Genomic DNA, 26,170 nt, shown 5'->3' with positions numbered 1-26,170 from the left:
GCTCAACCACACCCCATTTCCCATTACAACCACCTCTCTCTCTCTCTCTCGCTCTTTCTCTCACACCCTTCTTTTACCCTGGTGGTTCCACCCTGTATGGCACTCATTTCTGCTCTCTTGAGTCTAAGGGTTGCAGAATTGACCACACATGGCACTGACTGGTTTAGCCATTCACTGCCAGATCCAAATGGGCCACATAAAGCACTAACATCTCCTGTGTCCTCATCTGCTGAAATTGTTCGCTATTCCAGACTCATCCTTGAATACACAGAGCACCCTCCACGCCCCCCACTGGCTTCTTATCTCCAATGCAAACCTTCTTCCTGAAACTCTCTCCCCTGTCCTCCACTGTCCCCAAGAAGTGCAAGGAGCTCATGGCTTTCTGTGCCAATAAGATTGAGTCCATCTGCTCAGCTGCTTCTGCCACCTCTGCATCTTCCACTAGCCCACATGGCCAAGCTTCCTCTAAGCTACCTGCCCTTTCCCTAAACTCACATCTTCCTTTAGTTTCTCTCCTACACAAATTGGTTCCTATGTTACTGTAGCAAAGGTAATCATTTAATCCCCATTCTCATCCACTTGCTGATACTATCCAAAAACACACAATCAGTTTCCACACGTACACTGAGTACACCCACTGTATCTCGCCACCGCCTCTCTCAACCCTTGCCACCCTGCTGCCCGAAAGCTCCTGCTTTCTCCATGTAGCACTGCACATTCTTCCTTTTCACATAATAATTCAATTCCCTCTTGAATGACTCAATGGAACTTGCCTCCACCTATCTCTCAGGCAGTGCACTTCAGATACTAATCAATCGTTTTGTTACTTCTTTATTCTTTCATGCGTTGTGGGCATCGCTGGCAACTCACCAAGGCTTCTTGGACAGCACCTTCCAAACCCATAACCACGACCATCTAAAAGGACAAGGACAGTACATAGCTGGGAACACCACCACCTTGAGGTTCCCGTCCTAGTCACTCACCATCCTGAGTTGGAAATATTTTGCCGTTCCTTCACTGTGGCTGAGTAAGATCCAGGCATGGAATCAATGAAGTCAATGATAGTCTCATGATCACCATTACTGAGATTAACTTTATGTGGGAAGACATTTGCCCTCATGTCCCTCATTGCATCTTTTGACATCTCATCTTCAACCTGTGACTTCTCATCCTCAATCTTTCCACCAAGAGGAACAGTTTTCCCTATCCTGCCCAGATCCCTCACGATTTTGAACACCTCGATCTAATCTTCTCTTAACTTTCTCAATTTCTACTCTACGCCGCTATTAATAAAGCCTAGCGTGCTGTATGCTCTCTCAACTGTCCTGCCACCATCGTTGGTTTGTGCACATATACACACAGGTCCCTCTGCTCTTACACCCACTTTAGAATTGTTACCTTTAATTTACATTGTCTCTCTTCATTCTTCACACCCAAATGAATCACTTCCTACATCTTTGAATTGAATTTCATCTTTTTCTTCTCTGCCCATTTCACCAACCTATCTATGTTCTTTTGAAGTTCGACACTATCCTCTTCGCAGTTCACAATGTTTTCATATCATCTGCAAATTTGAAATGATGCCTGTATACCAAAGTCTAGGTCATTAATATATGTATCAGGTTGAGAATGGGTCCTAATACCAACTCTTGAAAACTTCACTACCAACCATCCTTCCAAGTCCAAAAAACATCTGTTAACCACTACGTTCTGTTTTCTGTCACTCAGCCAATTTTTTAAATCCATATTCCTACTCTCTCTTTTTATTCCCAAAGAGAAAATGCTGGAAAATCGCAGCAGGTCCGTCAGCATCTGTAGGGAGAGAAAAGAGCTAACGTTTCGAGTCCAGATGACTGTTTGTCAAAGCTATAATACAGAGAAAGTGGGAATCACTTTTTATTCCATGTGCTATAACTTTGCTCACAAGTCTGTTGTGTAGCATTTCATCAAATGTCATTTGGAAGTCCATGTACACCACATCAACAATATGGCCCACATCAACCCTCTCTGTTACCTCATAAAGAAATTCCAACAAGCTAAACACAATTTTCTCTTAACAAATCAATGCTAGCCTTCCTCAACAAATCTGTATTTGCACAAGTGGCTATTAATTTTGCACCAATTATTGTTTCTAGAAGGTTCCCCTGAGGATAAGCTGACTGCCTATAGTTGCTGTGCTTATCTTTATAGCCTCTATAATTTCCACTCTCACTTCCCTCAGTATTCTTGAATGCACCTCATCTAGTCATGGTGCCTTATCAATGTGAATTACACACAGCCCATCCAATATCTTCTCCTTATCAATTTTAAGTCCTCATGGTGTATTACTTTCTTCCTTTTTCACGATGCCTGGGTAGTTTCTTCTTCCTTGGTAAGAACAGATGCTCCGTATTTGTTCAATAGCTCAGCTATTCAACCTGCCTCCAAGCATAAATCCCTGTCTTGGTCCCGAATCAGTCCTCCTCCTTTTATCACACCTTTTCTACTTATATGCCTAAAGAAGACTTTGGCATGCCCTTTAATGCTAGTTCTAGTCTCGTTTCATATTCTCACTTTGGTTCTCTTATTTGTTTTTTTATTGCCCCCGGACCATCTATAGCCAGCCTGTTTCTCCGTTGTATTATCCACCTCATATCTACCATAAGCACACATTTTCTTCTTGATCTTCATCTGTATCTCTTTCTTCATCCAGGAATGTCTGGATTTGTTTGCCCTACTTTCCTCTTTTAGGAAACATACCTTTGCTGTGCCCGAAACATCACTTCTTTAAAAGCAGACCATTGTTTAGTGACCATTTTGTCGGCCAACCATTGATTCTAATTAATCCAGCCCACATCCATTCTTGCCCCATTGTAGTTGGTTTTCCTCCATTCAATTATTCTTTTTCTGGGTTGTTCCTTTCCCTTTTCCAAAGTCAGCTGAAAACTACCAATACCCAAAATCTTCCCCTACTGATACTTGATCCAGTAGATCAAGTATCAATCCCAAGAACAAGGTCGAGAAATGCCTTCCTTTTCATTGGGCTGGAACCATCCTGTTGTCGAAACATTTCCTGAACACACTGTAGGAACTCTTCCCCACCTCTGTTTTTTAGACCATTACTATCCCAATCTATATTCAGATAATTATAACTATTCTATAATTCGTGCACCTTGCTGTAAGTTTCTTGCAACTTTGTTTCTCTATACCTTTACAACTAATTGGTGGCCTATACACTGCACCAAGCAATGTAGTTGCACCTTTTTTGTTTTTTTAACTCTAGTCAAATAGATTATTTCCTTGATCCTCTGGGACAAACTCTCGCTCTAGCACTGCAATGCTCTCCTTAATCAATGCCCTCCCCTTTTCCATCCTTTCCTATCTTTTCTGAATACTTTGTATCCAAGAATATTTAACGCCCGGACCTATGAGCCGAGTCTTTGTTACAGCCACAACATCATATTTCCACATAGAAACCTGTGCCTCTAACTCACCAATCTTACTTATCACACTAAGTGCATTCATATACATGCACAGCAACACAAATTGAGGTCATATTACTTTCTCCCTTACTCTGAGCCCACCTGATAATTTATTATTCCCTACTCTAATGTTATCTCTCTTGTCGCCTTCTGTGTATCTTGGTATTCCTCTTAAACACTCCTCAATAGAACTAGCAAGGAATAGCAAGGAACTCAGTACCTGCTATATTTAAGTGCAACCCATATGGCACATATATCCCCAACATCCCCCATCCCTCCAGAGCTTGTTTCAATGTACCAGAAATATAAAGCTCCCTCCTACACTTTCTTTCTTCATCTGCTCTACCCTCATATTTTTATCCTCACTCGTCCATGCTACTGGGAAAAATCCAGAGATTTCTACTTTTGAAGTCCTGCTTGCTAATTTCCTACCTAGCTCTTTAAATTCTGACCTGAGGACTACATAAATCCTTTTTTCTCGATATATCAGTTGACCCAGTGTGGATCACAGCTGCCGACTGCAGGCTACCTTATCGATAAGCATGTTATTCAAGAAGCTCTCAACCTCACAAATGTGCGACAGTGATCCAGCTGCTGCTCAAACTACAATGCCCAGAGCTCGAACTGCTGCCGCTGATGACACTTCATGCACATGCATTTACCCAGGACATCAGAAACATCCTGGAGTTCCCACATGACACAGGATGTGCACTCGCAAGGTCAGAACACCCCTGCCATTCCTCTATCTATTTGATAATATCCTTGCTACTGTTACTAAATAATGTTAATAAACATTACTAATGCTCATAACCTTTCCCTTTTAAAATAAAAGAGAAGAATCCCTAGTTACTGACTTCAATTCTGTTGGCATTATTTGATCATAAGGGAAACAAATTGAATGCTTTACTTAATTTTGTTTTAAAACGTTTTTAATTTCCCCAGCTGCTTTGTCTCACTCCCTAACTTTGGAGAAAGGGAGAACAACAGTGTTACTCACCAACAATCACTTCATGGCTTTCCTGTCAGGAGACTAATTTTTTTTTTGTTTCCACTTTTCAAACTGGAGGACACCCTCAGGATTGTTATGGTCCAAAACCTCTCCAGGTAAGTGCTGGGCCCCACTCCTGGCCCTCAGTTTACCTTCTCTCCTGAGCTGTCGTTTCCTCCCTGGTCCACTGTCGCTGCTTCCAACTTTCTCTAAGATACTGTTGCTCGTTCTGGTGAGTGTGCTTTACACTCATTTGGCTCTGTTTTGTTCCTTAGCTCTAGAGTTGCCAGGTATCTTTATGATACCGCCACAAGGTTTAAGTTCAAGTTCAGATCAATGACTCAATACACCAGTTAGTAAGGTTCAAACAAACACATTTATTATTGCACAGTAAATCGATACTCATGCAACTAATACTAATGGACTAAACTACTCCTACCACTATAAGCCAATACTTATCTTCGATATGGGAACCCACTGGATCAGGGAACAATGGCCTCTTTTCTGTCCTGAGACTGCAGGCTTCCCAGTTGGTACGGACTAAGGGGTCAGGAGTGTCTAATCTCGTAGCGTGCGTTGGTTGAACACTTACTTGTCGGTGTAGCTGTTGGCCAGGTCTCTCCTTCTCACGGTCAAGTTCTTAGAGAGCTGCTGCAAAGGTGTTCTGCTGGGAGGGCCGGCTAAGAGAGAGAGCTGGACTTGGGATCTGTCCTTTATAGGTCACAGGGGCTTCACGCCCATCTGGGCGGACCCTATACCTGCTTGCAATCGATTGGACCTCATACCAATCGATTGGTTTGAATTCCCCAATACTGGGGCTGTTTCCCGATCGCTGGGTGGTTCTTGGGGCTGTTTGTAACTTATTGTCTGGGACTCCTGCTGGCGCCTAAGAGTCTGGCTTGACCTTTGTTATTCTTGATTGTGTCCATTGTGCCCGGGAATCACCGGGAATCGCTCAATTAATATGCGCAACTGTTAGTTTCAGTGCTGTCTGGTTTCTTTGCAGACAGAATACACAGGGAGATTCTGCAGCCTGCCTGTTTTCCTTACATTGTCCTGTTATCCCTGCATGCATTTCAATTCGCCATTTTGTGTCGGGCAGTGCCAACTTCGGTGGCTACAATACTCCTCAAAACCTATCACTTTGTCCAAGCTTTGGTACCTGTTTACCTGAATTGCTGTCAAATTTTGTTTGATAATGCTTCCATAAAGTGCCTTTGGCTGTTTTATTAGGTAAAGTGGGCCGTATCATTAAACGTTTTTGTTGGATAATAATGTCCAGACACTTCAGGATTTGTTCGAAATATTTCTTTCCCTGATTTAAACAGAGACTTGAATGTAAATGGTTTAGCATCTCTGCTAAAGTAGTTGTGTGAGATATTTCAGAACTCAACTTCTTTTTTTTGTTCATTCACAGGACGTTGGTATTGTTAGCAAGTCCGGCATTGTTAGCAAGTCCGGCATTGTTAGCAAGTCCAACATTTGTTGCATCCCTGAAGGACAGCTCCGAGTCAACCGCATTCTTCTTAGGCAGACTCTCAGAGTTAGGATGACTTGCACCCACAGTAAAAATAAGTTCTCAAGTCACTGAGGAGTCTGATGTGTGACCTACAGTCTCAGTGACAGGTGGGGCAGATGGTGGTTGGAGGAGTGGCTGGTTTGTTGCCTGGGTTTCCATGTCATCTTTTCGCTGTCAACACTTGGCTTCAGCTTACTCTCAGCACTGAAACCCAAGATGTTCAGCCCCTCTCCAGATGCTTTTTTCTCTACATTGGGTGCTCTTTGGCCAAGCATTTCCAGTTTTTGAGGGGGATTTTGCACTTTCTCATGGAGGCTTTGCGGGTGTCCTTGAAGTGTTTCCTCGGCCCTACTGCTGTTCAATTTCCTTGTCAGAGCCCCGAGTGGAGTGCTTATTTCAGGAATCTAATGTCAGGATGTGGTCAATGTGACCCACCCAGCAGAGCTGATTGAGTGTGGTCAATCCTTCAGTGCTGTGAGTGTTGGCTTGAGCAAGAATATTGATGCTGCTGCGCCTATCCTGCCAATGGACGTGCAGAATCTTTCAGAGGCAGCAATGGTGGTACCTCTGGTGGTATTGAGGTATCTGATATACATAGTCCCTTCATGGGCATAATCTGGATTTGAATTCAGGGAGGAGCTCGTCAGTCACAGGGAGAAAATGATTAAGGTGGACTCTTGCAATGACCTTCCCTGTGGCCGATAGCAGGGAAATCCCTCTGTAGTTACTGCATTGGACTTGTCACCTTTCTTGAAGATGGTCACGATTATGGTGTCTCTAAGATTTCCTGGCATATCCTCCTCCTTCCAAATATGGGAAATGGGGTCATGTATTCATGCCAATATACTTCTCCGTCATGTTGTTCTTTAGTTGTCGGATGACTTTTTCTACCTTGTGCCGGGTTGGGGTTGTGTTGTGATGGGTAACATGAGGACACGCGTATTGAGGACTGAATCTCGGTTAAGGGGTTTTTGAAGAGCTACTTCCAGCGTGCTCTGAGTGCCTGTCTGTTCTTGATGAGCACCTCCCCCTTCTTGGCAGCAATGGGTTCTTAGGCCATAGGTGGTCTTGACTGTCTTAAAGAAACCTTGTGCGTCATGGTTGACAACCATGTTGCTGATGGTCTGGAGTCACATATAGGCCAGACCAAGGTATGGATGGCAGATTTCCTTCCTTGAGGGACATTCATTTTATATCAATCGACAACAGTTTTGTGGTGTCTATCACTGAGACTTGCTTTCAGTTCTGGATTTTTGTTTAATTCATGGAATTTAAATTCCACCAGCTGCCATGGATTTGAACCAATGCTTCCAGAACATTAGCCTGGGCCTTGGTATTACTGGCCTAGTGAGGTTACCATTTGGCCATTATCTCTTCATATATTTTCTGGTAAGAACATAAGAAATAGGCGCAGGAGTAGATCATACAGCCCATCAAGCCTGCTCCACCATTCAATATGATCATGAATGATCTTCTTCGGCTCAGCTCACCATATCCCTTCATTCACCGAGAGACCAAAATCTGTCCTTCTAAATCTGCAGGAACTAACTCATTAGGAGTTCGATGGGCACAAGATGCCCAATTGTACTTAATAATAATCTTTATTATCACAAGTAGGCTTACATTAACACTGCAATGAAGTTACTGTGAAAAGCCCCTAGTCGCCACATTACGGCGCCTGTTCGGGGACACTGAGGGAGAATTCAGAATGAACAAATCACCTAACAGCACAACGTTCGGGACTTGTGGGGGGAAACCGGAGCACCCGGAGGAAACCCACGCAGACACGGTGAGAACGTAGACTCCTCACACACAGTGACCCAAGCCGGGAATCAAACATGGGTCCCTGGCGCTGTGAAGCAACAGTGCTAACCACTGTGCTACCAGTCACCTACTTTGCTTTAATGTCCATATCTGAGCCTTACGCACACTGTGGAATGCATCAAGGGCAAATCTTCACTTAATATCCAAAAATATGCATGTTCCTGCACAGGGTGCACTCAGGAGAATAAGGAACATAGTTTTACCCAAACAGCCAATACTAGTAACCTGATAACGAACATACAGTGCAGGAGGAGGCCATTCGGCCCATCGAGTCTGCACCGACCTACTTAAGCCCTCACTTCCACCCTATCCCTGTAACCCAATAACCCCTCCTTTTTTTTAATAAATGTTTTTTATTGGATTTTTGAAAGTATATTTGCCGTTATGTACACAGGATATGGTATATATATATATAGAAGAGAAGGGCACACACACAAATCACAATGGGAGAAGAGAAAAGAAAAAAACAGTAACAACACGAGAGAAGTACAAAATCAAATCATAGATCATAGATCATAGAATTTACAGTGCAGAAGGAGGCCATTCGGCCCATCGATTCTGCACCGGCTCTTGGAAAGAGCACCCTACCCAAGCCCACACAACCCTATCCCCATAACCCAGTAACCCCACTCAACCAACACTAAGGGCAATTTAGCATGGCCAATCCACCTAACCTGCACACCGTTGGACTGTGGGAGGAAACCGGAGCACCCGGAGGAAACCCACGCACACACGGGGAGAACATGCAGACTCCGCACAGACAGTGACCCAGCCGGGAATCGAACCTGGGACCCTGGAGCTGTGAAGCAATTGTGCTAACCACTATGCTACCGTGCTGCCCAATGTAACTGGTAAGGTATAATGCACCCGCCCAGCCGCTGAAACTCTGTATACTTGGCAAAATTATTTACACACATAAGTAGGCATCTATTTGTTGGGGGGGGGGGTAGATATACGTTCGGGTGCCGGAGAGAGAGACAATTCCGGAGGGCAATCCTCGAATGGGTCTGGTGCTGGTGTTGCCCCTTGATCTCCTGGACGGATTTCGCTGCCGTTGTTGTCTCGTGCTCACTACCGTTTCAGCCGGCCCTCCCGTCTCCGCCTGTATTCTCCTTTTTCTCTGTTCCTGTGGATGCCAAGTTTGTTAACGTTTCCCTGCAACCCCCCCCCCCCCCCCCAACCCCTCCCCACATACCTCCCTGGCTCTCCTCTATTGTTCCCTGTCTGTGCCCCCCCCCCCCCCCCCCCCCCACTCCTGTGGTTTGCCTTTCCTACCTCAGATTGAGCTGTTCCCCCTCCTCTCCCGGTCTATCTCACCCTCTCATGCTTTGGCTGCTTTCCCCTGGTTCTTAGCTATCTGGCTATTCTTCTGCTTGTTTGTTGGCCACAAACAGGTTCTGGAACAATTGGGTGAATGGCTGCCACATTCTGTGGAAGCCGTCGTCTGACCCTCGGATGGCGAATTTGATTTTCTCCATTTGGAGAGATTCCGACAGGTCGGACAGCCAGTCTGCAGCTTTGGGTGGCGCTGCTGACCACCAGCCGAACAGGATTCTACGGCGGGCGATCAGGCAGGCAAAGGCAAGGGCGTCCGCCCTCCTCCCCAGGAATAGATCTGGCTGGTCTGAAACCCCGAAGACCCCCACTTTCGGGCATTGCTCCACCCTCACCCCCACCACTTTGGACATTGCCTCGAAGAAGGCTGTTCAGTACTCCACAAGTCAGGGGAACATGTGGGTGTGGTTGGTCGGGCCTCTTTGGCACCGCTCACATCTGTCCTCCACCTCTGGGAAGAACCTATTCATACAGGTTCTTGTTAAGTGGGCTCTATTTACCACTTTTAGTTGCGTCAGGCTGAGCCTTGCGCACGTGGAGGTGGAGTCGGCCCTATGCAGTGGTTCGCTCCAGTGTCCCCATCCTATTTCAATCCCCAGGACCTCCTCCCATTTCATTCTTGTTACGCCCAGTAAGGTGTCGGCCCCTTCTACCAGTCGGTCATACATGTCGCCACAGTTTCCTTTCTCTAGTATGCTTGTGTCCAGTAACTCTTCCAGTAATGTCTGTTGTGGTGGTTGTGGATAAGTCCTTGTCTCCTTTCGTAGGAATTTTTTGAGTTGCAGGTACCTTAGCTCTTTCCCCCTGGCTAGCTGGAATTTCTCTGTCGGTTCGTCCAGTGTTGCGATCCTGCCGTCGGTGTATAGGTCCCTGACTGTCAGTGTCCCCCCGTCCTGTCTCCACCTTTTGAAGATGGTGTCAGTCAGCGCTGGTGTGAACCTATGGTTGTTGCAGATGGGAATTTTGTCCGACATTTTGGTCAGGCCAAATTGTGCCGTACTTGGTTTCAGGAGTGGAGGGTGGCTGTCACCACTGGGCTGCTGGAGTGTTTTTTGGGTGGGGTAGGAGTGCCGCCGTGGCGAGGGCCCAGAGGGAGGTCCCCTTGCAGTAGGCCTCTTCCGCGTGCATTCACTCGGCTTCTGGCTCCTTGATGCATCCCCTTATTCTCTTGGCCATCCACCCCCCCCCCCCCCGGCAATACGAACGCCATGATTAGTTTGTCTAATGCTTTGAAAAAGGCCTTGGGCGTGTAGATCGGGATGGATCTGAATAGGAAGAGGTGCCTGGGCAGTACGTTCATTTTGATCGTCTGGACTCTCCCCGCGAGGGAGAGTGGGAGTGTGTTCCATCTTTGCAGGTCCTTTTTTACTTCCTCTGTCAGACTGGTGAGGTTCCATTTGTGGATCCAGTCATGGGCTATTTGGATCCCCAGGTAGCGGAATTTGTGTCGGGCTTGTTTAAACGGCAGTCCCTTTAGTGCTGCCCCCCCTACTTGTGGGTGTTCCGTTTTGTTCATGTTGAGTTTCTCGCCTGAGAAGGCGCCAAACTCTTTCAGGAGCGCAATGATCCCGTCCAAGCTGCTCTGTGGGTCCGAAATGTAGAGGAGCAGGTCATCTGCATCGAGTGAAACTCTGTGCTCTCTGCATCTCTTTGGATCTCCCTCCAGCATTTTGCTACTCTGAGCGCAATTGCTAGTGGTTCGATCGCTAGGGCGAACAGCAGCAGGGACAGTGGGCATCCTTGTCTGGTGCCCCTGTGCAGCTGGAAGTATCGGGAGTTGGTGTTGTTTGTCCGCACGCTCGCCATGTGATGAGACCATCAATTCACGCGACACGTGGTTAGAAGTGAACAGTGGTTTTAATCATCTTACAACAGAGCCTGCCTGTGATGAGATGAACTCCAGATGAACTGGCAGGCAGGCTCTCAGCAACAACCTTTATACTTCCGGTTAGGGGGAGGAGCCATGGGCGGAGCCAAGGGTGGAGCCCAGTACAAGCTCCTCATCTCCCCCTGTGGGTAGAGCCACGCAACTACACGTGATCCAATACAATATACAGGCTCAACACATGTACAATACAGTGTGGATTATTAGTATTTGTAATTCACCACACCATGGGAGCGTTGTATAGGAGTTTTCCAATAACCCCTCCTAACCTTTTTGGTCGCTAAGGGTAATTTATCACGGCCAATCCACCTAACCTGCACATCTTTGTACTACGGTAAGAAACTGGAGCACCCGGAGGAAACCCACGCAGACACGGGGAGAACGTGCAAACTCCGCACAGACAGTGACCTAGCGGGGAATCGATCCTGGGACCTTGGCGCTGTGAAGCCACAGTGCTATCCACTTGTGCTACCGTGCTGCCCAAAACTGATCAGAGTTCAATCAGATAACCAAAGTATTTATCTTGTACGGTGGGGGAGTTATTTATCTCGAGCACAATATCAAACAAATGGACTGAATAAAGATCAGAGGTGCAGGCTAAATCTGAGCGCAATGGTGGTGGTGGGGGGAGCAATTTTAACCTAACCTGCCTGTTGGGAAACGAACAAGATTGGGTGCAATGTTGGTTTTACACACCACCTGATATTATCTCTGAAGTCAATGGAGAGCAATGTTGGGCCTGTGCAAAATCTGCACTCCATTCAATTCTGTGGTCTTGCCACCAGCCACTGCTATGTTAGTTTAAATTCCACCTCTTTCCCGATCACCCAGGCTTCTCTAATTTGTTCTATATTGGAGTGATTACAGATCAGAGAAACCCACCACCTTCCCCCAAGAGGGAAGAAGGGCAACAAGAGTATATGAACACCAACACCTGCCCATTCCCCTCTAAACCACGCACACGGAACTGCAGCAGTTCAAAAAGGCAGCTTACCACCAATTGGTTATGCATTAACACTGCATGGTCGTGATTCATCTAAGGCTAGCCATTTGAGCAAGGCGTCAGAGGGTAAATGCACTCATAGAACCATACTCTATGTGAGGCACTTGAGACAGGATGAGAGTAATAGCAAAAACCAAACAGAGGAAAAGAAGAAATAAGCATATAATTGTTTGGCACCAATTGAAATAGTTTGACAGTAAGTTGGGCATAGATAAGTACACAATTTTACAGTTTAATCACTGCATTGAAAGCTCAAATAATCATTGAATATTAAAACATCTTTATAAAGTTTTGTTTATGTCTTGAATATGTTAACTATGTAATTTTGAGATATGCATTACTTACATAAAGACAATTAGAAATTGCAGTACAACTACTCAAAAGAATATTTGACACAGACTGGCTGGTTACTCTGGAACCTGAATTTCTGCTCAGTTTGAAATGCTTTGATTTCCTTTGCCCATCATTTGAGATTGTGTTTTCTTCAAGGGTTAGGAAACAGGATAAAACTGATGATCAATGATATGCACAGAGGAATTTTGCAGGGATTGTAGCATTCCCTATATTATATAATTGCAATGTGTTGTGTCAGCTTAAATTGAGTAAGTTTAAGGCTTTTTCCCTCAGAAATTCACAAGTAAATTTTACAAGAAATGAAAAGGCCAATTTCCAATATAGACATGCAAGAGATACAAAAAATCATTAACAATAAAATGGGACCTGTATGAGTAATGTTCCAGGCGAGGGCCACAATTTTCTGGCCATTCACACCGGTTGGATCTTCCAGTCTCCCCTTCTGGATTGCTGGCTATAGCGGGCAACCTGCCCCGTGCTGGCGTCAAATGCAAACCGCCGAATTTCACACATTTCAATGTGATTAACGGGCTGAAGTCCCGAATCTCTGCTTCCCTCCCCATTATACCTCATTCTTCAAAACTGGCAGTCATGCGGGTGTGATTTGGTGCGAGTATTTACAAGAACAAAGAACAGTACAGTACTGGAACAGGCCCTTCGGCCCTCCAAGCCTGCAGTGATCACATATCCTATCTCAACCAACCACCTGTATCCTTCTACACCCCGTCTGTTCATGTGCGTATAGAGATAAGTCTTAAAGGTAGCTAATGTACCTGCCTCAACCACCTCACTTGGCAGTGCATTCCAGGCCACCACCACCCTCTGTATAAAAAAAACTTTCCTCGGACATCTCCACTGAACCTTTCCCCCTCACCTTGAACGTGCCCCCTTGCAATTGTCATTTCTGCCCTGGGAAAAAGCCTCCAACTGTTCACCCTATACCTCTAATAATTTTATAAACTTCTATCAGGTCGCTCCTCAGCCTCCGTCTTTCTAGGGAGAACAATCCCAGTTAATTCAATCTCTCCTCATAGCTAATACCCTCCATACCAGGCAACATTCAGGTAATCCTTTTCTGTACTCTCTCCAAAGCTTCCACCTCCTTCCGGTAGTGTGGGGTGACCAGAATTGGATACCATATTCCAAATATGGCCTAACCAAAGTTCTATATAGCTGTAACATAATTTGCGAACTTTTATACTCGATGCACCGTCTGATGAAGGCAAGCATGCCATATGCTTTCTTTACCACCATTTCCACCTGTGCTGCCACTTTTAAGGATCTGTGGTCTTCCACGTCCAGATTTCTCTGTGTATCTATGCTCCTGATGGTTCTGCCATTTATTTTATAGCTCTCACCTGAATTGCATCGCCTCATATTTGTCCGGGTTAAATTCCATCTGCCATTTCTCTGCCCAATTTTGCAGCCCATCGATATCCTGCTGTATTTTCTGACAATCTTCATGACTGTCCTCAACTCCTGCAATTTTAGTATCATTCGCAAACTTGCTAATCAGACCTGCTATGTTTTCATCCAAGTCATTTATATATATTACAAACAGCAGAAGTCCCAATATTGATCCCTGCAGAACACCACCAGTTACAGACCTCCATTCGTAAAAACACCCTTCCACTGCTGCTCTTCTATGGCCAAGCCATTTCTGAATCAATCTAGCCAGTTCATCCCTGAACTCATGGGGCCCAGGAACAATGGCCTTTGAGGGGAAGTAGAGAGGTAAGAAAGCTTTTTAAATTATTCAGGCTTGCTGGGCGGTGTGTACCTGGAGCTATGGGACTTGTGGGAACTGACTTGGTGACAAGGGTGTGGACTCGAGATGTTCCCCTCAGGATCGGGGTGCCATGGCTGTACCTACCATTGCAGCTGTAAAAGAATTGCAACCCACCCCTTAGAGTGACGAAGAGGCTCCTGACTGTTGAGACTGATGATCACATAGAAACGCATCTGAACGTGAAAGTGAAAATCTTTTATTGTCACAAGTAGGCTTACATTAACACTGCAATGAAGTTACTGTGAAAAGTCCCGAGTAACTTCATTGCAGTGTTAATGTAAGCCTACTTGTGACAATAAAAGATTTTCACTACCCCCAATCTCTGGGCACCCTCGTGTATCAGCTGTCTAACCAGGGGGATGGGCATGGCCATGCTCAATCGCTAGACCACAAAAGTGTTGGAACACCTCATTGCACTCTTTAGATGTACAACTCCACGGCAGAGGAAGCAGGAGATTAACAGAGCTAACCCCACACAAAGTACACAAGCACCAGTGGCCGCTGGAACCCTCCATGGCACACAGTCACTCTCAGAGTTATATCCTCACTGGTGAGATGCACTCCTAAGGATCAGGCAATGTCTCCGGGCCCTATGGTGTCAAACCTGACCAGCTCCCTGTCACAACCTCAGTGTTAAACCCAGGCTCAACATCACACTGCAGCTAAGCTTCCAGCAAAGGCACACATCCCTCAGTTACCTCCATCTGTAGGGCTTGCCCACACAACCAGTCTCTTAGCATGGAGCCGCAAACCTGCTCAGAGTGAACGACTCCACCACACTACCAGCTGCCACTGTTCTGGCAGGAAGGCACAAGGCTCACTCAATGAAGAAAGTTGCAATAGACTCCATCATTCAGCTCTTCTTCCTTGGGCTCATCCTCCAGCCTCTCAGGGTCTGCCTCCTCCTCCTCAGATCACATGTCCCTCCACCTCCTGCTCCTCCAGCATGCCAGATTGTGGAGGGCACAGCAGACCACCACAAAGTGAGAGACCCTCTGAGAGGTGTACTGCAAGGTACCACCAGAATGGTCAAGGCATTGGAACCACATTTTGAGCAAGCTAATGCACAGCTCAATGACAGCACATGTGGTAATGTGGGCCTCATTGTATCGGGTCTCTGCCCCGTCTTAGACCTCCCACCTGCATCATCAGCCATGTCCACAGCGGGTATCCCTTGACTTCCACAAGCCAACCCTCATCCCGAGGTGGTCCTCAAAGACACTGGGCATCTCCAATTCCATGGTGTAGCTGTCATGCACGCTCCCTGGGTAGCAGGAACACACATATGCATGATACAGAGATGGTGATTGTACACAATCTGAATTTCAGGGAGTGGAAACCCTTCCTGTTAAAATGGAGCACTCCCTGATGCCCCGATGCTCGCTGAGTGGCATGCTTGCCATGATTGTCCCCTGAACCTGGGGCATCGCGGCGATGGCAGCAAATCCTGCAACCCGGGCATCTTGGTAGGCCTGGTCCAGCTCGAAGGTGATATAGTCTGATGCCTGGGCATACCGAGCATTTATCACCTTCTAAATGCACCTGCGGGGTGATGACTGCGAGAAGCCACACCGATCCTGCTCGAGCACAGGATGGGCAGCCAGGTCTCCACGTGGGGTGCCACCTTCAGCCTGTGTTCGGGTTGCTGCCTTCTATGGTTTCTGCCTGCCTTGGCTGCCATAAGCAGAGCAAGGTCCGTAGGATCTATGCCAGTAAAAATTGCTTTATCTGGAAGGTATTGGAGAAGGTGAGAGAACAACAATTATCTAGGGCTTCCATCTTGGGACCCTCAAATCCTCCAAGACTCACCCACTGTAGCATGGCTGTCGCGCCTTCTCTTGAAGTGCCATCCAAGAAGCCAGTTGTGCTGGCAAACCTTGCTCTACACACTCAGCCTTGGCCGCAACAGGAGCCCCTAGACCCCAGACCTCTGACGCGAAAATTAGGGAGGTCGTGCTCAACATTTAAACTTGGTTGAAAGAGGGTCCTCAGTGGTGAAGCCCTGCTCTTTAGCTTTTGATTGTAGGCAGCTGCCTCTATGGTGCTGATGCTCCGCGAGCTCAGGCACACTGTTCAGACATCAAAGCTTGCTGGCAATGCAGTGTGCTAATCATTCTCTGAGATTTGGCACCTGTTACTTCGATGAGGCGCTTGAGAGTTAAGAAATATGAAGTGTTCTCACAATTAACAAGGCTAATTCTTCATTTGAAATTTGACGTTAGAGGCTGCTCACAGTCAAAGGGGATGAAATTGCCTTTCGGGATAGAAGCCACAGCAGGGCTCTGTCCTGGGAGAGTTTGGTAGGACAGACAGGCTGCAGCTGTGGATGCCTCCACAAAATTTAAAGATGACTTGAAGCTTCACGGTGCCCTTGAGCTGCATTCTGTGACATTGTACAAATGTACAGCATGTGATGAGTTATGTTAAGCCTAGGCACTAGAGGGAGCTAAGGGGCAGTACTATAAATTGCACTGGCTCTTGGGCTTGGGGGAGGAGATTAGATTGGGGCTGCAGAAGACAAGATTCATAGTGTATTGCAGAGCTAGATAAGATATAATAGTTACAGCTAGTAGATAGAGATAGTGTTAGTGAGTATAGTTTCATTCTTACATATATGTTTGCAATTTAGAATAAGTATCAAACTCAAATTTAGTAGCGTTAATAAAAATTAGTTGAGTTCTACAAAGGAGCTTTGTGTGTCTTTGTGCTCACTACACCTTTCATCCATGGAAACCCCTCACAAAGGTCACCACACATGCCAGAAAATAGAAAGGGTTACTCACCTCCTTAGTTCCCCTCAGAAGCCATTGCGCCAGCTTCACCTTTTTGAAAAGGAGTACTAAACAACATTGGCATAACTTCCTGCTGGGGTGTCGGGTAATTCCGAGCAGGGCACAATCGACTTCAATCTTGTTAATGAGATCAAAATTAATGTAAGCTAGGGTTAATGATATTCTTGCCATTTTTTGACGAGATTCGGATCTCGTCATTGGGAACAGGCCGGGTGAATCACAAAATGGTTCGCCCCGGCGCGAACCTCGAATTTGTCTTCTCACGCTAATCACAAGGCACGCCCAGGTCTGCGCCGGGCACAATGCGGTTGCTGAATCGCGCCCTGATCCTTGATCACAAAGAAGAAATCAATCTTGTATTGCTTTTAATAAATATATATATATAAGATCGGGAGGACAAAATTACAAGTAAGAAATCCAGAAGAGAGAAAGTCAAATTGGGTATTTGTAATCTACTCAACATATTACAATCATTGTTGGCATAGAAAATTCACTAACATTTACAACAAAGCATTACTTTCTTGTTCTGTTCTGTTCCTTGTATATTTTGTTATCCTTGGTTTATAATTAATGTTTAATATGTAGATTTGTTTTTGACAGGCTGAAAGACAACCTTTACTTTTAAAAGACGGAGAGACTAGTTTTATTAAAAAGACTGTGAGCTCAACAAAGCACCGAAATGATCGCAGTGCTTGCCATGTGAAAAAGGCAGACCTCTTGTCCTTGAATACATATGTTAAACTTTCAGCACAACCAGCTGATCATGACCATGAAGCGGAATGTGACAAGCTCAATGCAGACTGCAAAATCCTAAATAATGCTCTGACTGTGGAGAGCGTGGCCGCACAAACCAGTGACTTTAAGGATAAATATCACATTCAGGATAAAGGACTATTGAATGAAAAATCTATTACAAAGGACGGCAAGATAAGTTGTATAAACAAAGAATATCAAGGAAGTAATAGTGATTGCAAGGCAAAAATTGAACATACCAGGCACGTTACTGAACCTTTGATAAGAGATTGTTGTCTAGAAAGTAAGAATTCAGATCTTTGTGAGGACTCTTCCATTCACAATAAAGAGCTGGGAACTTTGGAACACTCATCAGAATTGCATATTCATAATGCGTACCTTGTCCATCCACCTTCAATTGTCTGCAAAGGTTCTGAGTCAGACGTATTCAAGAAAGAAGGCACATGTAGAAACATAGATCCATATCTGGATAATCAATCATGTTTAACTATACCTGTCCAAATTCAAGATATTTCAGGATCATTGGACATTAGCTCCAATATATTCCAGATTGGTGGCAAATGTTTCACGAAAGAATCAAAATACACTTCAAATGTTCACCCTAATGATAATCCTGGCTTCCCACCTGATGAAGATACTTTTCAAATCAGTGAATGTTATAGAAATAAGTCCAGTCTGGTAGATGCATGTGGAAATGAGCTTATACATTCGGATTCAATGGAGGTTGTTTCACCAATAGCAATGCTTGAAGATTATAACAGGTACAAGGAACTAATTAATACATTTGAGCAACCTGTATTGCAGAATAGAACAAGCCAAAAGGGTGCTGCCAAAAGCCACTATATTCCTCTCAATCGAGGGGAAAAACATGACTGGATACAATGTCATTCAGATGCTTCAGAAAATAAAGTACACAATGAAAATAGATCAACAAGTCAGTCAATGTGGTATAGTGAGACAGCAGAAAATGAAACTCATAATAATAAATTAATATCAAGCTTTCCAGAAACTGGCGGACCTGCAACTTGTCAACTAGAGGAACAACTGCCAGTTGAACTGCCTGTATTGCTTGAATGCAATTTAGAAATTCAGTCAAATATACTGGTACCCTTCAATGGTAAAACTGATGGCTCAGATTGGCTTTCACAGGAAATGGAATATAAAACAAACAGTACTGCTGCTAAACCTTTAGTTGTTACTCATCAAGATGCTAATGCATTCACACTTGTAGATCACGAGAAAATGGAAAATGATGAACCGTCGCTTTGTTGGAATAGCTCAAGCAACAATAATGAAAACATCAGTCATGAAGATACTTCAAATGTCACATATATTGAAAATGAAACCTCTTGTGAAGCAAAAAATTGTCAAAATAATGACCATCTGCAAGATGTTATCGGTGACAGGAATAATGAACAAAGATGCAACCAACTCTATAGTGCTACAGAAATAGTCATGTCTCCTGTCAGTTGTCCACCAATTGACAATGAACATCTCAATTTTCAGTTACGAATTGGCCAAATGTCAAATTCTGAAACTGTGCCAAATTTGAACGATCAATTTATGGCACTTCAGTACAATGATGAACCTAAAGTTGTCAAATCAGATGCATTGCAATCATCCATGTTATGTTTGACAGAACAAAATATTTCTCCTTTAACTGGGAGGGATCAATTGAGAATGATTAATAACGAAGCAAACAGTAACCTCAACAGCATGGAGTGTGGTGAGTATCCTGATCCAAAAGAACAAAAATCATCGACAGTATGCCCACCTGCATTAGGCCAATCTATTAGCCATCAGGAAATACCCAGGCCAATCCAGAACTCAATGGGTCATGTAATTGACGTTGATATGAAAGATGAGTGTGGAAGGGTGCAAGAAATGGAAGATGTCCAGGCAATTGTGATAGACAGGTTGGAATCTTCGTTAATTGATGGATCAAACCTGAATATTGCTCAAATATTTCAACCCACACTTCAACAAGAGAGCCATTTTGGATATTTGTCAATGCCAGTTGCAGAGGAAACTAAAACTGGAACTAAAAGCTGTGACATTGATATCAACGCAGTAATAAATTGTGATGAGAGAATGGCATTTCAAGGTGAATTTAGCCATGGTGAGAAGAACTTAGAAAATCACAATGTTACTTCTGCAGAATGTGATAGTGAAATAGTTCAAGGCTACAATAATAAAAAGATGAGGTCAGCAGAAAATTTGGAATCCACAACATTTTCAATTGGTTCAATGATGAAAGCTCCACCAGAAATTGAACAGATGAAGGATTTAAACGTTAAATCAACAACAATAGGTTTGAATAAACACAGTAAAAAAGTGAAATACTTGGGAGATTGCAAGGCAAATCTAAGTGAGGGATCAAAGTGTTTTGTAAGAAATATGGGCCAAAATGAAGGGATTCAAATAAAAGAATGGCAAATTAAGAACAACAAGGAAACTGCAGTGGTCACTGAAGAATGCGATAAAACAGTTCAATGCAATGATTTTTTCCAGTCAACTGTTGCCGACAGCATAGGATCAAGCATAATTACTCAACCCATGGAAGGCCAAATAATGAATGTAGATTCCAATGCACTAGCAGATTGCAGAGATTGTAGCAAAAGACCTCGAGGATGCAATCAACACAAGGTTAACAACAAAGCAATAGTGGCGGATCATCCACTGAAATGCATCAAAATGGACACCGATGCTGAATGTAAAGGGAAGTTTTGCCAGATGTTTACCTTGCCCAGCAAAAGTAATCAAAAGTACTCTACTGACGATAAAGTTGAAAATCTCCCATTGACTTATAAAAATGATAAAAACCGAACAGAGCCCCCAAGTACTCACATATTATTGAGAGTATCATTATATGAGAGTCTGAAGAAGACCATTGATCCTGAACCAGCCATTTCCTTACAAACCAAGTCATCAATTAGGAAGAGCATTCCGTCCACGTCATCACTCAATAAACAGCAGGCTACAGCTGTTCGGATGAAACAACCATTATCAGTAGCATGGAGCAAAGAGCTGATGTCAGGGGCCCAGGAAAATGCACGTTTTCAGAAGCCATCCAGTGAGGCAGCTAAGGCCACCACTGAGACTCTGGCCCCATCTCTGACCGATCAGCAGAAGGAAGAACCGGTCAAACGTATGCGCCTGTCAGCAGACAATGTGGGGAAGAGCACATTGGCGAAGAGCAAACCGACATATTCTCCAGCAGGAAAAGAGAACCTGAATAAAGACTTTGCCGCGATTAAAAGAATGTCTGAAAAGACGAAGGAGGAACTGACTCATAAGAAAGAGCAGAAGGATCTGAAAAAGGCAAAGCACCCTCAGCAGGATGATCAAAAAGGTACATTTTTTCCCCATTAAACTAGCAAGCACACATCACATTAAAATAACTTCTATCTTTATCGAAACATAATCAAAGTAACTACTCAATTGACTCCAATCATGTTTTGTTCACAACAAAAGAAAAGCAAATTTAAACAAATTGGGTACCCTAATCCTCAAAATACTGTTATTTTTTTGATTGGGCCACTTAAAGAATGAGCATGGCTTGAGTCATAATGTTGCAGCCTGTTTATGTATCCATATTCAAAATATGATGGATTGTGCTTTTCTTACTGGCTAAGATGATGTTCTCCACTTTGAAATGCATGCAACGAGGTCAACAAAGCAACAGAGGACCTTAGTGGCAGAAGAAGAGTAGTCAATTCAACCCCATCAGCCACTTTACATTAGTCTCTCAGATTAAGAGTTAAGAGTCCACAGGCAGGAAGGGAATAGGTGGCCACCAGCAGTGTAAGAACCTGTGGTTAGTCCGCTGCAAAACAGATACTTTTGAGGGGAATGGCCTCTCAGCAGAAAGCAGCAGCTGCCAATTTTGTTTTTAAAAAATGGTTCTGCTGCACTGGAGTAGAAAGTGTGGGATTGCAATAGTTATAGGGGATTCAACTTAGGGCAGCACGGTAGCATAGTGGTTAGCACAATTGCTTCACAGCTCCAGGATCCCAGGTTTGATTCCCGGCTGGATCACTGTCTGTGTGGAGTCTGCACGTTCTCCCCGTGTGTGCGTGGGTTTCCTCCGGGCGCTCCGGTTTCCTCCCACAGTCCAAAGATGTGCAGGTTAGGTGGAGTGGCCATGATAAATTGCCCTTAGTGACTAAAATTGCCCTTAGTGTTGGGTGGTGTTACTGGGTTATGCGGTTAGGGTGGGGGTGTGGGCTTGGGTAGGGTACTCTTTCCAGGAGCCGGTGCAGACTCGATGGGTCGAATGGCCTCCTTCTGCACTGCAAATTCTATGATAAGGAGAATAGATGGGCACTTCCATGGCTACAAACAAGACTCCAGGATGGTATGTTGCCTCCCTGAAGGATTCCTCAGAGTGTCTACAAGACATTCTGGAGGGAAGGATGAACAGCCAGTGGTCATGGTACGCTTCGGTATCAATGAATAGGTGAAACAAGGGATAAGGTCCTAAAAGCCAAATGTAGGGGGTTAGGAAGTAAGTTGCAAAGTAGGACTTTAAAGATAGTGATCTCAGGGTTACTATCAGTGCCACATGCTAGCAGAATATGTCAGATGAATACATGGCTGGGAAGATGGTGCAAGGGGGAGGGTTTCAGATTCCTGTGATATTGGGACCAGTTCTGGGGGAGGTGGGACCAAGACAAGCTGGATGGGTTACACTTAGGCCGGACTGGGACTGACATTCTAGGGTGAGTGTTTGCTAGTGTGGTTGGGGAGAGTTTAAACTAGAATGGCAGGAGAATGGGAACCAAAGCAGGGTGACTAGAGAAAGAGAAAGAAGAACAGTAATAAAAGAAAATACAGTAAAATGCAAAAACTATAGACAGGGTAATCAAGGGTGAGAGGCACATAAGGCCACAGTACAAAGAAAATTTAGGATAATTAAAAACGGCAAGCCTAAAGGCTTTGTATTTTAATGCATGATGCATTAGGAATAAAGTAGGCAAACCAATGGCGCAAAACAAGGAAATTTGATAGGATCTCATAGCCAAGATGGAGGCATGGTTACAAAGAGATCAAAACTGGGAACTTAACATTCAGGATGGACCAGGAGAAAGAAAGGGTTGGAGGATAGCAATGTTAATAAGAAATGAAATGAGGACAGCTGTGAGAGATGATCTAGACTTGGAGTCTGTTTGGGTGGTGGTAAAAACAGCAAGGAAAGAAGACATTGGTAGGAGTTGTGTATAAAAATCCAAACAGTATCCACACTGTAGGAAAGGGTATAAATCAACAAATACTAGGAGCATGTGAAAAGAATAGCCAGCATGTGGTTTGCACTGCTGCCTCACAGTACCAGGGACCGGGTTCAATTCCGACCTTTGGTGACTGTGTGGAGTTTGCACTTTCTCCCCGTGTCTGTGTGGGTTTCCTCCGGGCGCTCCAGTTTCCTCCTACAGTTCAAAGACGTTAGATGGATAGGTTACGCTAAATTTCCCTAAATTACGTTAAAAACGGTTAGGTGGGGTTGCAGGGATATGGTGGGACGTGGGCTGGATGGGGGCTTCTTCGGGGGAATGTGCAGACTCAATGAGCTGAATGGCCTCCTTGTGCACTGTAGGAATTCTATGATTCTATAATAATTTGGGTGACTTTAATCTTCATGCTGATTGGACTAGTCAAGTTGCTAAGGGTAGATATGCCAACAAATTCATAGAGTGCATTAGGGATAGTTTCCTAGAGTACTATATCTTGGAACCAATCAGGGAACAGGCTATCTTGTATCTGGGAATGGGTAATGAGGAAGGTTTAATAAATCACCTCAGAGTAAAAGATGACCTGGGAAGTAGTGTTCATAAAATGATGAAGTTTAATATTCAGTTTGAGAGTGAGAAATTTGGGTCAGAAACAACGTTGTTTAACTTAAATAAATGACATTACAATTAAATGACGATAGAGTTAACTGAAGTGGACTGGACGGATCAACTAGCAGGAAAGACAGTAAACAAGCAGTGGCAGACATTTAAGGAGGTAGTTCATGACTATCAGCAAAAATATATCCCAATAAGGAAGAAAGGTTCTAAGAGAGGGATCAACTAACTAGGGAAGTTAATGAGAGTATTAAGTTGAAAACAAAAGTGTATAAAGAGGCAAAAGTCAGTGGTAGCCCTGAAGACTGGGATAAATTCAGAATCCAGCAAAGAAGGACTAAAAAGATAATAAGAAGGAGAAAATAACTTACAAGGGCAAGCTCATGAGGAATGTAACAATGAACAATCAAATCTTCTGTAAATATATAAAATGGAAGGGAGAGGTCAAAGTGAACATAAGTCCCTTGGAAAATGAATCTGGGAAGTTAGTTATGAAGAACAAGGAAATGGCAGAGGCGTTAAATAGATACTTTGTGTCAGTCATTACGGCGGAACATCATTACTATGAGCATCCCATTCATTCAAACGAATGCGGGGAAGCAATTAAATACCATCACCATGACTAGAGAAGTAGTATAGACGAACTAATGGGGCAAAAGGCAGATAAGTCCCCTGACCCTGATTGCTTGCATCCTAGGATCTTAAAAGAAGTAGCTACAAACATAGTGGATGCATTATTGTAATTTTCCAAAAACCCTTGGATTCTGGAGCAGCACCAGAGGATTGGAAAACTGCCAATGTGACACCCCATTTCAAAAAGGGAGGGAGGCAAAAAGTGGCTAACTATGGGCCAATTAACCTAACATCAATTGTTGGAATAATGGAGGAATCAAACGTTGAGTAGGCAATAGCAATTCATTTGGAAAATCATAATTTAATCAAGTAGAGTCAACATAGCTTTATGAAAAGGAAATCAGGTCTGACTAATATTTTAGAGTTTTTCAAGAAAGTATAAACTAGTGTGGATAGAAGGGAACCAGTAGTTGTGTTGTATTTGGACTTAAATATAGGTTACGCATGAAGACACCACCTTTTCATCCTTGCCCCTCGCCTGAGGTTAAATGACCACCAGTCAACTCTCCCCCTCAAAGGGGAAAGCAGCCAATGGTCATCTGGAACTATGGTGGCTATATCTTTACCTGTACTTGGACTTCCAGAAGCCGTTCTTAAGGTACCTAAAAAGTTAAACTAAAGGAAATACAGCATCTTTCACAAGCTGAGGAGTGCGAAAGCAGTTTACAAGCAATGAAGTGCTTTTGAAGTGTTGTCATTATCCTAATGTACGAAAGACTGCAGCCAAGCTCCCAAGAACAGCAATGTGATAACTATCAGGTAATCTGTCCTTGTGATGTCATTCCAGTATAAGCATTGGCCAGGTCACTGGGATAACTTCCATGCTCTTCTCCGAAATAGTACCATGGGATCTTTTAAGTACACTTGAGAGGGCAGACAGGAACTCGGTTTAACATCTCATCTAAAAGTCACCACCTGACAATACAGCACTGTTTCAATATTGCATTGTCGCGGAATCTCCTGAAATAATTCTCAGCCTGAAGAAATGGGACTCCACACTTGCAACAATCTTTCTAATGCTAGAGAGAGTTACTGGCAGTGTTACACTTACATTAAAAGGATAATTAATATCTTTAAATACATGAAGCAGGTTTAGTTCACATGCACCATACAAAGACAGCAACTTCACTCCATTTAGTGCACTTTACTGTTGAGGCAGACATAATTTTCACAAAGCTAATGATGGAGCAGCACATCTGCAGCAACTTTTAGTTTTTTAAAATAAATTTAGAGTACCCAATTCATTTTTTCCAATTATGGGGCAATTTAGTGTGGCCAATCCACCTAGCCTGCACATCTTTGGGTTGTGGGGGCGAAACCCACGCAAGGACGAGGAGAATGTACAAACTCCACAAGGACAGTGATCCAGAGCCGGGATCGAACCTGGGATCTTAGCGCCATGAGGCATCAGGGCTAACCCACTGCGTCACCGTGCTGCCCGTACCAGCCTCCCCAAACAGGCGCCGGAATGTGGCGACTAGGGGCTTTTCACAGTAACTTCATTGAAGCCTACTCATGACAATAAGCGATTTTCATTTCATTTAAATGTGCTTGTTCCCTTTGGCTGAAGTTGCAGTGCCATTTTTGCACAAATAACAGCAGCACCATTAGATTCACTATTATTTTGACAGTAAAATCTGACCAATATTAATGAACTAGCAGGATGTCTGGATAGCCAGTAGTAAAATTTGAAACCAATTATGGCAGCTTTTGAATAGTCACACAATATTGATTAGAAATGTACAAGTTTAACTATAAGATCTTTTAGCTTTCCAACTTGGTCATTTTCTTGCTTTCCAATCTTAAATTAAACTCTAAATCTATCATTTGAAAATTAGTATATAGTTACCAGTTTCCCACAGAACAGTTCTAATTGAGTATTGTTTTCATGTGTAATATGAGATAGTTCTCCATCAAATGGTGTTATTTAATAATATATTATTTGCAACTCTTTTCATAGCTCTCTGTGGGAAACCAAAGTTTAATTTGAT

At 44.0% G+C, this 26,170-nt stretch overlaps 1 protein-coding gene across 3 annotated transcripts in view; it reads left to right on the top strand.

Moving 5' to 3' along the window:
- The window catches only part of alpk2 (alpha-kinase 2), a 57,370-nt gene that overhangs the window by 12,327 nt on the left and 18,873 nt on the right, over positions 1-26,170 (top strand). For all 3 annotated transcript variants that reach the window (XM_038790591.1, XM_038790590.1, XM_038790593.1), the window contains exon 2: positions 17,551-21,055. In XM_038790591.1, coding sequence (XP_038646519.1) covers positions 17,551-21,055 — 3,505 coding nt within the window. The remainder of the gene's footprint in view (positions 1-17,550; positions 21,056-26,170) is intronic.

The sequence above is a fragment of the Scyliorhinus canicula genome, chromosome 3 (assembly GCF_902713615.1).
Source record: "Scyliorhinus canicula chromosome 3, sScyCan1.1, whole genome shotgun sequence".
Lineage (NCBI taxonomy): Eukaryota > Metazoa > Chordata > Chondrichthyes > Carcharhiniformes > Scyliorhinidae > Scyliorhinus > Scyliorhinus canicula.
This window is presented reverse-complemented; position numbering and strand designations above follow the sequence as displayed.